Below are 14,047 nucleotides of genomic sequence, written 5' to 3' on the forward strand. Positions count from 1 at the left end.
TTGTGCTTTGGAGATTGTCAGAACCTTGGAGAGACTCCAAAAGAATGGCAGAGATGCATTTTAGCAGCTTGAAAAAATGCTGACCTCAAGACTTGATAGAGAAGTGCAAGAAACAGAGGTGTCTCTGTGGCAGGAAGAATGCACTTACTTAATTGCCAGATACATAGGGTAGAGCAGTTGTGATCTTGGAGAAAGAAGTGAATCTTATAGCTCACTTCACTATGTGGTACAGTCTGTCTGAGGTGCCTGGAAATTGTTCGGGGCGGAGGGTGTTTGGGTTGAGGTTTCTTGGATGTTTTTTGTTTTGTTGTTGTTGGGGGATTTGTTTGTTTCAATTTTTTATATTGAAATATGCAATTTAACTTCTGTGGGTCACAGGAGCTAAATGAAGAGTGAAAGCAGCAATGGACATGAAGTGACTTTCATTCTTGCTAGGTGCTGGCTAGACTTCTGTTTTACATTGCTATGTATGTAGTCTAACATGTTCAGTTTAAAAGCAGTCAGTGTTTATGAGCACATAGCTGAATTGTGCAACTGTAATGGTGAAAATTAATTCAGCCTCTCCTGGCTTACAAGTGTTTTTTTTTTTTTAATCTATTGAAGATTTTGAAATTGTCACAATTTCAAAGCATTCTGCAGTTTCAGGAGTACAACAATGTATTCTGCTTCACTCATGGTTTTGAAATCAATGTATTCTGCTTCACTCATGGTTTTGAAATCAAGTAAGCTCTCGTCGTGTCTTGCAGGGAAGTACTTTATATGTAACTTTGTATAGACATTAAAATAAAAATCAAGTTTCTGAATAAAATTTAGATGCCAGAATTAAGTGGGGTTTGCTCTCCAACTCCTTTGGAATCACTTGAAAGCCTACATGGTTTACATTAGTGAGCAATTCAGCCATTTCCCCACCTCTCTATTCTAAGCCACCTGTTCGGGCAGGTAGTGCATGACAGAAACTCTCACCCAGTCTGTACAGTTGGGTACAATGGGTCCTCAGTTGCATGAGTCGAAGGATGGAGATCAATGCCTGCAGTTCAGCTGATTTTTTGGCCATAATCCAAACCAGGGAGTGCTATTCTGGCTTCCATTTGAAAAGTTTATCCTAAGAGAGCTGTTGCAATCCTGTGATTATCTAACTTTATCTTCACTCCTGTAAAAGCCTTGGTAGTCATTTGTGGGTTGATTGTTGTGGTAGTTTGAGCCTAGCTGGGATACTTTGGTGAGAAGAATTAGATTATAGGCTGTGAAAAGGGAACAGTGAGGATGTCTGCTTCACTCATAGGCTTGCTGAGATGTATAAGAACAAGAACATAAATATAGATATAGATAAGGGAGTCTCTCTCTTGGCTTTTTGGGCTGCACTTCTCTCCCTAACCTGCCTATCTGCTTCCTAACCCCCCTGGCTGACCCTCCAAACTACCTTGAGCGTAAGGCAAAGTCTGGGGTAAGGTAGTGAGCAGAGGGTGGAAGGGTGGTTGGGAGCCCCTCTTGGGAGCTCAGGTTTCTGAGAGGGCTGTTGTGTTTCTATATTACCTTTCTGACTTGTACATTTCTGTATGTATTGCAAATATCTGCTCATATATTGTGCTAAGCTGTAATTATAGCTTCATTCTTCAAAGGTCCAGTGGCTGAGTCTAGTCTGGGTGAGTTCCCAAAGTGGCGGTGGGTAACAGCCAAACCATCACAAGTGTGTTGCATAAGTAGCCTGAGAGATGTAGTTTATTGAAGGGAAATAACTAATTCTGTTATGTATTTACACACATGCTAGCTCTGCACCAATAAAATAGTCATATTAAGCCAAACAACATAAAAAGTCAAAATGTTTCTGTAAAGCACAGCTGCCTGAAAAGGGATTTTAAACTTCATTCTTCCTACTTCATTTGTGCCTTTGGCAGCTCTCCCAGCCTGGTCTCTGAGCAACAACAATCAATTCATGACTATGATAGACTATTTCAGTAAAATTCTTCTGTCTGAATCTAAAACTAAGTATCTCCAGAATATTACTTTTCCTGGTGGCCTTTTTTGGTTGTCTGACTGTGGGTTTTGTTTTATTTTGCTTTGGTTTGGGGTTTGTTTTGTTTGTTTTTTGATAGAAAGTGTTAATGCAAGTAGAAGGATTTTTTTCAGGCACTTCAGCACTGTCACCTTCTACTTGGCTAAATTTGTCTCTGATATATAGATGCCTACAGGAAAGAAAGTTTGAGAAAGGATTAGAAGACATACTGAATTGAGGGTTTGCCCAAAGAGTCTCTTGCTGTCTTGGTCGTGCTTGTGAGAGAGTGGGCTGGAGCTGGACACGGTGTGGTGGGTTGCTGTGCTGACACCTCTGCAAACCTGTGTCTTGCTCTCTGGCTCCAGTCTGAGGTTTCTGTGCCCTGACATCCACCTCTCCTTGTCATGAGGGCTAATTGTGCAAGCTAACTTGAGCATTTCATGGTCAATACAAATGGGATGAGTAAAGTGAGAGCTTTACTAGGTCAGAGTTTGCACTTCAGCTTCCCCGTGGGAGAATAGTCTGTAGGCAGACAGTTGTTATTTTTTGTTACAGTTGTGTCTATGCCCTTCAGAATGTAACTAGGGCCTTGGTATGCCTGCTGAGAACAGAATGTCAATTGTAGAGAAACTGTCTCTAGATAAAATCAATAAGCAACTAGAGAAGAGCAAGCCAGCAAAAGGCTCACACAAAAACGGCAGACCAGTGTGTTGTGTTAGGGTAGCTGATGTACGGTTACTACGTGCTGTGTTGCTGCTGAAGATAATTGTAGCAGTCCCTAATGCTGGGATCACTCAGCGTCCTGCAGGCTTTCCAGAATGCCTACTTTTAGTGCCACACTGTTGAAGATAACTTACACTGCTCAAGAAATGTCGCCCATCCTGATTCTGAGTTATCCCATTGGATCCCTCTTGTTATCATTTCATCAATCTCTTCTGTTGTAATGGCTCTATGGAGAGGGAAACAGTCTTTCCCTTGCTCATTTAGGAATTCTGATTTAAAATATGTAGCTTTTCATATCCTCACTGCCATTCAACTTCTTGATTGGTCCACAAGCAATTATTTGGATCCCAGAATTAATCTCTGTGTTCCTTTTTTTTGTTGTTTTGGAATACATGTGTGCCTGACAACATTGCACAAACCCACATACACCTAGGCTTCAGCATAGAGCTGCTCCCTGAGTTTTTACACCATGTCCGTCCTCCTGGGTAATTTCGTTTGAAGTATTAAGGAAGCCACCTATAACTTTATCAGTGACATTCTTAAATGTCAAGGCAACAACATCGATTTTTTAGTTTGGACATAGCTTTCGAATCCACATGATCCCACTCACAAAAGCTTTGTAACTTAGTGCAGTGCTTCTCTTTTACAGGGAGACATGACTATGGCCAACAGCACAACCGTGCCTCTGAAAGTGCCGTTGGTTATCTCGCAGTAGCAGTGCGAATGCAGGTTAGTGTGACACTGTAAAGGTAAATTTGTTGCTGTTTGTGTAAATCATAGAAATTCCTTCTACAGTTTAGATTTTAATTTTTATTTTGCTCTCTTGGATGCCTTCTGTTTTTATAGCAGCTCTTAATCAATTAGGGTGACTCATACCTTCTAGCAGTTAGAGGAAAAGGTAAATTAAAAATCAATCATGTCCTAACTCTGATGATTACAGTAGAACTTGCCAGAAGCACTTGTATCAGTAGACTAACGTGATGTGTTCTGGTAGGACAGTGAAGGTTAATTATATCTGTGCAGATTTTTTGTGGCGTCAAAAGTTTGGTTTACGTGGAAGCAGCATGAGTCAGTGAGCAAAAAATGAAGATTTTCCATGATTTTTAAGGTGTGAGAGAAGAACAGTAATTCTACACTTTACCAGAATGCAATTTCCAAGTGCCTCATTAAAGCCTTTTCTTTACCACTTACTGTTAATGGTGCTCGTTCTTTTCAAAATGTTGGCAAACAGTAGGACTAATGGTGCAGTGGTTTTTTTCTTTCATCCTAAACCAGAAAGAGTTTTAATTTCTTCTTCCTGTTAGACTTTGCTGTTGAAGTCATTTCAATATACACTTGAGATTGTTTGAAATTAGTGTTTAGTGTTTGTGATGCAACTGTTGTGTGCTGTTCTCTTGTTTAAAACAGAACATGGTAAAAAATATGGAGCGGTGGATCCAGTCCCAGCAGTACAGGAAGTGGGACCTTCACTGCTTGAAACTGCAGCCCCTCTCCCCAGTGCCCAGGTAAGAAATGCTTTGTAAAAAATTCAGTAAGACAGCTCAGGCAAGTGGCAAGTTGCGACATCGAACCTAAAAATAGTCTGTACCTAATGAATCTTTAACCTGATTCTGGGGACCACGTGTTGTGTGTGCCTCATTGTGACCATGTCCTTCAGTTCCCTATAAATTCTTACTTCTGTGATGTGCATTGGAGCCAAGCATTATGGAGACCTAGGGCTTGAAGGTTTCGTTGATAGAGAGAAGTGAAAGCTTGTGTAACATCAACAGAAACACAGAATTTAAGCAGTTCCTAATCACTAAACCCTAATGTAAGAAGGTGTTTGTGGTTCGAAGTAAGGCTCAGTAATTTCAAATGCACTTGATCTTTGTATTTTGCTTTCTTCCCTCAGCAGAAGTACTTTCTTCTTTGTGAGACTTTTAAATTCCTATGAAGATGTGAAAAGCAAGTATATTTATTGTACTCGGAGTCCTGCCAGTCAGCTCCTGTCATTCACCTCCCAAGGCCCATGTCTGGGCCACAGGGATTCTGGATGTGCCTTGGCATGATTGCTGGCATCTCTTGAAATGTAAAGCATCCTGAGCCGCTTGCCCTGCTGAAGTATTTTGCTGTATTTGCTGTGTTGGGTAATGGAGAGAGAAACTAAGGTTTTGAAGCAAGGTTCTGTCATATAAGTGCTAGCATTTTTTTATGCCTGTTTGTATACCTGCTTGTGGGCCACACAGATGCTGAAGGGCCCACCCATAGGAAGACAGGCCAAGAAAAGAAACAACTCAGGACAATCTCATCAATGTGTGTAAATACAGGAACATAAAGGGTACAAAGAGAGGGAAACCAGGGTTGTGCCCAGTGACAGGCAGAGGCAATGGGTACAAACTGAAGCACAGGAAGTTCCCTCTGAACATCAGGAAACACTTTTCCTGCTGTGAAAGGTGACCAAAAGAACACTTTTCTCTGGTTGCCCAGAGAGATTTTGGAGTCTGCTCTTTGGAGATGTTCAAAAGCCAAGTGGACGAGGTCCTAAGCAACCACCTGTCTCTAGGTGGCCCTGTATGAGCAAGGGAGTTGGACCCAAAGATTCTTTCCAACCTCACTCACTCCGATTCGGTAATTCTGAATCCCACTACTATGGTTGTGGTTTGTTTGTTTGTTTTAGTTAGGGGGGGGGATGTGTGTGGTTTTTTTTGTTGATGGGTTTGTTTATTGGTTGTGGGTTGGGTTTTTTCCCTGAGGATTTTGATTCATTTTTCATTGTCTCTTACAACAGTTAAGTGGCAATGGACACAATTGTAATTCAAAACAGATGTCAAAGGAATTGGTTTTAAGTTGTACCTGAGAGTGCAAGGGGGAAGAAATGGTTGAGCTTTTCTTGAATTAGCCTGTAGCATTTCCAGAATTGAAGACTGAAAAATCTGCATTGTTATGCAGTTAAAAGGTAGATTAAAGCATGTGATGTTGTGAGAGCAACAGTGAACTCTCAAAAAAATATTGTCAACCCTCACATTGTGTTAAGTAGGTAAATACCTAAATAATTAATATACAATGACGCGCACTCAGTAATAGCACTTTCATTTATTCAAGAACTCTATAGCTTTGTGTCTTTTTCCTTCTGAATGTAAAGTACCTCATCAGGTGGGAAGCAATGAAATGCTGTCTTACTGTAATACATCGTGTCGTTTGGAAGCAGATGGAGTTTGTGTTTAAAATTAAGCAAAGGCTGCTTAAGCACCAAAACTAGGAACATCTGCTTTCTGATTTCCACATATTTCCAAAGATACTAGAAATGGAATGAGAGATTTTGTTCCAAGTCGACAATAACAAAATTCCAGCACACAGGCAGGGCAGATGTAGAGCCTTTCCCTTTTTTTTTCTAAATTGTGACTTGCTGCAGTGGAAGGTAGACTTCTTGCTTAGCAGTTCTCATTCATATAGAAGAACTACAGTTGCACCTTGCCAGCAACACTGAACAGCGTGACTTACTGAGTAATTCTGCTATTACCAGTAGAGAGATATCTTGACAACAGTTATAATTGTTATTTTAATTTCTTGTGCTTCAGAAGATGCTTTTATCAGCAATAATAGACAGGATATAAAGATTACATGTTTGGTTTTTAGCCCCAGTAGTATTTAAGGTTTACATGTCAGTTCATTGTAGAATTGTGCCTTTTATCGCTTTATTGTGTGTTTTGGTGTGTAATAGTTACGTGTTTCTGATCTGCTACAGGTCTAGTTACCTTGGAGATTTGTGGGGGAATTTCAAATGGGAAAATGATAACAGTTTTACCAATGGCATCAAGCTGCCATTTTTACTTCTAAATATATTTGCCGTTGTATTTACCTAGAAATTCTTTACATCTTAATTTGTTTATAAATGTGCGGCTTATTCAATTTCACTTCTTGTACTTTTTGACAAGGGAGGTGCCTGCACAGTGGGAAAAACCTCAGTTGTTTCTTCCAGAAAACTGAGGGGTAGGCATTCGTGCCCCAAGGTCATGCCTCATGAGATGGGAAAAAGGAAAGTCTGAAATTGCTGCAGATAGTCTTGATAGTCCGGGCTGAGATTTAAAATAATAGCTTCTGTCCTTTAGTGAAGAAGCTGACATATTCAATAGGAGAAGGGGGTGGGGAAGAAAGGGGGGAAAAGACAGATTAACTTTGTCATATTATTCTACATCCTTCTCCCCTTGCCAAATAAGTGATTTGCTTTAATAGGAGAACAGACACCCTGCTAATTTGATTTGTTCAAATCTTCACAGGGCCACATCAACTTACTGATTTTTTTTTCTGGGACTCAAGGTGTTTTTATGGAGACTCCTGAATGAAAACTTTGAGTTTTCTTTTTTGTGTCATGTTTGTAAACCACTCCATGTTGTGTCCTCAAAATGCTTTATGATTAGTTATGTTTGAAGTAATGTATAACATAGCCAAAGGTACATCACATCCTTCTATGCAACTGAATGCTCTCAATGTGCCTTTGCAAGAAAGTGAATTCCAGGTTAGCGTCTACAAAGAAATGGTCTGCAACCCAACACTGCTGTGACTGAGTAGCTTCTTGTCCTCCAGTACTGGATTATGTCACTGTTCGGATGGATGATTTCCAGGTTTCATTTAGCTGATGCAGGGTTCAAAAGTGGAAAACGCAAAAATTTGAGTTGAACAATGGCTCCAGTTTAGGATATCCTCAAAGAATTGCAATTAAGTTGGCACAAACTGATCATTTGCTGGCAAACTAGCCAGAGCCCACACGTAGAGCTGCAACCTCGCGGTAGTTCTGTGTTCATCTGTGGATATTTGAAGTCTTGCAGATACACTTGAAGGTTCAAGACATCAGCTTTGATGCCACTGCCAGATTCTGTCTGAAAAAATTTGCAGTCAGCTAAAGCTGCAGGAAGGAATTTAGCCTGGTTACGCTGAAAGTAATTAATCTTTTGGCAATTTTTCAACTTGGTTTTGTGGTGCTACAAGCAATTCAAAGGCAGAGGAGAGAACTCCTCGCATCTTGCGTGCTGGACCTTGGACTTTTTGTTGTTGTTAGGAGCTTACAGCCGGTAAGTGCTTATGCAGATATAAAGGGTAATTAGGTCAAACTCAATTGCCTTGTTTCCTTTGGCACCCTCATGGAGGAGTAGTGAGGCTCAGCTTGCTTGGTGGTACTCTCTGCTGAAAGACACTCCATGTACAAGCAGCAGGTTTAGATAATGTATTTGTGACGATTGGTCCAGTAATAGATGTGCTTTTTATGCACTGAAATGAACTAGAGGAGAACTAAACCAAACCCAGAAACATTCATTCCAATGGGACATGCTGGAGCATCCAGCAGACATCTCTAACTTCATATTAAAGCATTACACAATACTTGGAATCCAACTAAACAAGAGAATTCTGCAGAATTCTAACAATTAGCAAACACTGCACATGATTTTCAGTGCTATATTAGCTAATATTTAGGCTTAGGTAATAAAAGGAGAGAGAGCATTGAAAAACTTATTAAAATAACCCCATTGTTGGAGTATTTGCTGTTGTTTTGTGTTCTGTCGTCGACCACCTAAGCTGAGCGAAATCTCCTGGCTCCTATTTGTTTTCTTTTCCAGTGATATTGAGATTTCTCGAGCACAGAGTCCAAAAGCTGTTGATGTACTTGCCAAGGAGATAGGATTGCTTACAGATGAAATAGAGATCTATGGCCAAACCAAAGCCAAAGTACGTTTGTCCCTGCTGGAAAGGTTGAAGGATCAACCAGATGGAAAATATGTTCTAGTTGCTGGGTAAGAATCCACAGTTATGTCATTAATGTCCACTCCTTCCACTCATTAATATAAACATACAGCATATATATTTTTAATACACTGCACAAATGAAAACCCTGAATGTTTTCATCTATATGTTGCTCTTTTCTAGAAGTGATGAGCATGCTAAATGCCTCGAAGGAGCACAACTTTTCTCCCAAACTGTTACTACTGAAGTAAAGTATATTTTCTGAAATGTAGCTTGTTTTAAGCTTTGTAAATATTATCTGTTGATGCATAGTTCTGCATATTCTATCAGGATTTTAAAAGTTAGATAATATCTGAGTCTGCTTCCCCTGTGGCAGTTTGTTTGCAAACTTTAAGAGAAGCATCACTCTTATCTGTTGATAATAACAATAAATACTTCTCTTATTGAAGAACAGATTAAGAAGTTTAATAAGCCTTTTTTTTTTTCTTGGAAATGCAGGCGTGTCTCCAGGCAGGCTTATCCTGCTCACTGTTCCCATGATTACAGCAAATGCTGTGCTCAGCAGGAATTATTATGTGTTTCTGTTCTGAAGATATAAGGGAGGTTTTCTGAATTCAGTGACACAACATTTTTTCATTCACCTGGTTTCCTAAGTGGAAACTTCTAATTGAGAACAAACGTCAGAAGGTTTACATAAAGATTTTTATTTGCAATATGCTTTTTATACTCTTAACTGATTGACATGGTTGCTTTCTGGTAAGTAAAACTGATGAGGTTTAAAGTGCCACCTCAGACTAATTGAGAAGGAGAAGGCAGTTCACAAACTGTTTGTTTTACTACCTTCATTGGAGACAACCAAAATGGATTTCTGGTACTATCCGAGATGGAGTCTTGATGTTACAGAGTTAAGGCAAGCAAATTATGATACTGTCTTCAAAGCTGTGTGTTATAGACTGATGTTGTGTAAAGATGTTCCTGGAGAATGTTGGTGCAGTTTAAGAGAAGGAAATAATAGGTGGTGGAGCTTGATTTTCTTTGGCAGAGTCTCCTTTGCATTTTTCTGCTTTGGAGGAAGAAAAAGAGCTTTGGCATTTGTCTGTGTTTGAAGGAAGTTGCTACTGTGTGCTTGCAGGTTATCTCAACCAATTGTCTGCTGTTTTGTTGACATAGACAGAAGTGTACCTACATGGAGGGGATACGGGGAAATCCAGTCTACCATGATGAAAAGCTGACAACAAATAGAAAATTATGTCTTCTTAATTCTATATACTGCAATTCAGCCTTTGTATGTCTTTCACATGTGACTGGGTTTAGTACCTATACAGTTTAATTATGCAAAATGCTATTTGAAACTTCTCTGAAGCCACACCTGCTGTCCCAGAGGTGCCACTACAATAGTGGGAATGTGCTCTGAGAGATTTCAAAGTTTGAGATGTGGAATATATATGTAGCTTGTGTTCATGTGTTCTCAGCTGTTCTCATTTGCTGAAATGACTAGCAGACAGTGAATTCAAGAAAGTGGAGAAGAGCACCTAGTGGGGACATGTTCAGTATAATGAAAACCAAGTATCACTCAACTGCGGAAAATGAGGTGTTAAATAATATCCTCATTTGCCTTCTTCATCCTCTTTCTGCCAAGACAAGGTCAGCCAAAACTTGCCATTTGAATTGTTATGTTCATTCACAGTAACCAAAGGTATTTAGAAATTCTTTTAGAGTGATACAGTATAGATCTTCAGAGGTTTTTAGTGTTTCAGAGGAGACATTTAAGATACATGCATATACTATAGAGTATTTGGTCAGATAAAATTATTTACTATGTATGATGTGATCTTTTGATATGTGAAAGGTGTGCGTGCATGTGTGTATTCAAGAAACTGCAAAGTCTCCAACCACCCATCTGCTATGGAGCCACTGACACTGGTGCCTGTAATTCCACAATCGTGCTTAGAAGTTTCATGATCTCTAGGAATTCTAAGTATTTTCTGCAAATGTTCTTCCTTCCAGTCTATTCCTGATGTGCTAGAGCACAAGCTTCTTCTGAATAGCAAAATGCAGCACCTTCTTATCACCAAGGATAGCTGTATTTATGATGTTTCAAACATCTGCTAGCTGGAAAGTCTTTGGTTTTGGGGTTGTTTTTTCTGTTTTTTTTTTTTTTTCATTTTCTTGAATTCACACAAATGCTCCCAAATGCCTCATTCAGTACATACTTTGGATGCTGAAAAGTTGCCGTTTGACAGATCATATCAGCAGAAGTAAGGTGACTAAGTTTCTTCATAACTTTCATCTTCTTCTGTGTGAAAAGCATACATTTCACTTTTTTTCATTATCACCTTTTTTTAATCTGTGTGTGACTTCCTATAGGGTTCCTGTTAAGACACTGTGGGGTCAGAGCCACAACTTCTCATGGAGTGTTGCAGAGGGGTATTCTGCTGCCTACACCGATTTTGGTGGAGGGGAGAAATTAATTGGTGCGAGAGGATATTCTATAAAAATATTTATTAAACTCAATATTCTGAACTCTCACCACCCCCAACCACTGTAGATTAATATTAAAATAGTTCTACATGGTTATGAAAACATTCTAGGATAAATATCTACAGTAACTTACCACCCCCAACCACTGTAGATTAATATTAAAATAGTTCTACATGGTTATGAAAACATTCTAGGATAAATATCTACAGTAACTTATTAATAACTAGCAAACATTTGGACTATAAACAAAGAGAGGAGTTTTTCCCATGGCTTTGTGCCGCTTGGGGTCTGTACACTATTTGTCCAGGAGAATGGGCTGGAAACTCTTTCTGCTCTATGGCAGAGACAATAAATATTATAGAGGCATCAAAACGATTACTCACAATTCTGATTAATCAATAATCACCCTCTGGAGCTACGTCACAGCCTATGCCTAGTGTCCAGTTCTTCAGGGTCTCTGCCTGAGGACTTTGAGGCTGGAATCCTCTGGTTTCAGAGGAAATGACAATCTCTGACCTTATGCTGCTGGCTCCTTCTGGATGCTGTGACCAGGGATATATGGGCAGGATCTCAGGTGCAGAGGCAGGATGCTGTGCAGTCTGAGCACGGTCTAACACTGACTACTCAGGCTGATTGTGTGCAGACAAGTGGGTCTGCTCCTGGCAACTGGTGGCAATGGCGCACACCAGGTAATCATAGAAAGGCAGGCATAGGTGAGCGCTGCAAGGAAACATACAGGCAAGCAAGCAATGTGGGGAAGGCTGCATGTGAGCCTGTGCACCCCTATTTATTAAATGTGGGCCGAGAGTTAATGGTCTCATTGGCCACTAGAATGACCAATCAGGTTGGCAGTCAGCCAAACCTTACCATACTAGGCAAAAGCTGCAGGCCTGGACTTCAAATATGGGAATCACATGGGCCTAGCACTAGGCAGGCACGAGCTGGGCGTGTGGGGGCTTGCACAATCAGGTGTCCTGGGCAACTGACTCTTTGGCACCAGGTCTGATGTGCCTCTTTGTGCTCGTTTACCCCTGGTGCAGGCAGAATGACATGTCCAGGCAGGGTAAGGCATAAATAAGCCTGCTTTTGTGCCTACAGGCCCTCCACAACAGGAGTAATTAGCTCTTGGGCATCAACTCCCTGTATGTAAGCTTTCAGTGTGACTTAAAACAAAAATTACTTTGCAGGATATGTTAACTCAAACTGCTTCCCTTTCACTGCAAGCTGAAAATATGCATATGAGCAAAGCTTGTACATGACCTAGTAGCTAAGTTTAGTGCCCAGGGTCACATCACTTAATCATGCATTCAAGCATGTAGAGAGCATATTTATAAACACTATATGAAACTACATCTAGAGTTTGTCAGACACTCTGTATGTTCCAGCATTTTGTTTTAAAATGCTTCAGTGACATAGCTTTCAATAATACTAATAGTTTCCAGATAATTCTGGAACTTTACTTCAAAAATGTAAGCTGAATAATAACAGAATTTGGAAAAACTTTGAAATATTATGCTACTTTTAGTAAGAAGTATACCTGATTTATGGATGCTGGAAGATTTTAAATCAGCCCTTTTTTCACCTTACATGCATTGGTAGTTTTGTGATGAGCTGCCTTTTCAGTAAGACAAAAATGGAAAGATGGTCAATATGTTTGGGAAAGAATTTTCAGATCTGAAATGACATTTTATTTCTAGTGGTGATGCACTGGATTGTATTTCTGTTAGCTCTCTTTCTTGGGCCACAGGGGGTTTCAAAGATCAGAAAAATCAGAGAGGTTAATTTTAAAAAAAAAAAAAAAAGGAGGCAGCATCAGTGCTGAGGCACCGAAACGTCTCCTGGTCCAAAGTCAAGTCACAGCTGAGGCAGTTTGTCGTGTATTCATCACGTTGTTGCACACAATTAACTTGATTGAGTCTCTGTTGGCTTTTGAGGGTTTGTAATTGTGCATTCCTCAGTCTGCTCCCAGCTTTGCTCAGTCATGAAATCATAGAATGGTTTGGGTTGGAATGGACCTCCAACGGTCATCTAGTCCAATCCCTCTGCAGTGAGCAGGGGTTTGTGTGCAGGAGCTTCAGTTCTGTTTTAAGGAAGCCGTTGCAGTGTTGTCATGGTCCCATCTCAATGAAGTGATGGGAATTGTGTGCTCAGAAATAACTTTTTGTCAGCTGTTGTCTTGGATGGGAGATGCATGGAGGTGAGGCTGTCATTTATGGGAACTTGATTGCCCATGCTGGGCTTTGCAGGTTTCCATGCAGATCACAGGAATGGTGAATTCATTAGCATCTTTGAAATTGTGGACACCAATGAGTCAAAGATAGGACATTTGGAAGAAGGGAGTTGTCACATATCCAGTGAAGTTCTTGCTAGCATCACTGCTGCCAGCTGTGAGGGGGTTGCAGCTGGTGCAGTGTGTCCTCTCCGTGTTTGTTTTCTCTTTGGGAGCCCTCTTGTCGCTTTCCCACAGAAACAGCTCCGCTGTAAGCTAATGTGATGTATAACAAACAAACAGAAAGTCTGCATAGTCTTATCTTTGTTTTGTTGTACATAAAGAGAGAAGCCTTTCCAATGTTATGGAAAACTTACTCTGCCAAAGAGCTGGCAACTGCTTGGTAGGTGGTGAAGCAAGAAGTTTTAAGGATGAAAATGGTTGTGGGGTTTCTGTGTTTAGATTGAGAACATATTAAAGAAATGTGAATAATCATGCAAATGAGTGTAGAAGTCTCTTTAAGTTCATCAAATTTTACTATATTTTGAAGGAGATTTTTCTTCCATAGATTTGCATTAGGTCAAAACACAGGACTGTACAATTGTTCTAAAGTTAGCCACTGGCAGTTGTAATTTTATATTCTTGTGAATGAGTGACCTACATTGCAAGAATTTAGGCTCAGCAGCATAGCCAGCAGAAGCATCTCAATGCCCACAAAAGGCTGCAAGTGGATTATTTTATTTATAAAAAAAAATACCAGACTAGGCCAGGTACAAAAAAGAAGTTACTTTAAGCTTTCTGAAGAAGCCATTGCAATGGTGATTTCTTTTATTTTCAGGCTTTCTTGTTCCCAAATATTATTTCAAACTACAGTTTTAGTGAGCTATTAAATAACTGTAGGTCTTTAGCCTGAAGACTACAGGATA

The 14,047-nt window shown here is 40.0% G+C and overlaps 1 protein-coding gene across 5 annotated transcripts in view; it reads left to right on the forward strand.

The window, feature by feature from the left end:
* Positions 1-14,047, forward strand: part of MTHFD1L (methylenetetrahydrofolate dehydrogenase (NADP+ dependent) 1 like) — a 214,957-nt gene that overhangs the window by 21,731 nt on the left and 179,179 nt on the right. For 4 of the 5 annotated variants that reach the window (XR_010307993.1, XM_064169397.1, XM_064169396.1 and 1 more), the window contains exons 9-11: positions 3,366-3,445; positions 4,124-4,221; positions 8,308-8,481. Coding sequence is in view for 3 of the 5 variants with exons in the window: in XM_064169397.1 (XP_064025467.1) it covers positions 3,366-3,445; positions 4,124-4,221; positions 8,308-8,481 (352 nt within the window). In the remaining 2 variants the exon portion in view is untranslated. Of the gene's footprint in view, positions 1-3,365; positions 3,446-4,123; positions 4,222-8,307; positions 8,482-8,644; positions 8,679-14,047 lie in introns of those variants that run through there. The other variant, XM_064169399.1, reaches the window with a different exon arrangement.

This window comes from Pogoniulus pusillus, chromosome 31, assembly GCF_015220805.1.
Source record: "Pogoniulus pusillus isolate bPogPus1 chromosome 31, bPogPus1.pri, whole genome shotgun sequence".
Taxonomy (NCBI): domain Eukaryota; kingdom Metazoa; phylum Chordata; class Aves; order Piciformes; family Lybiidae; genus Pogoniulus; species Pogoniulus pusillus.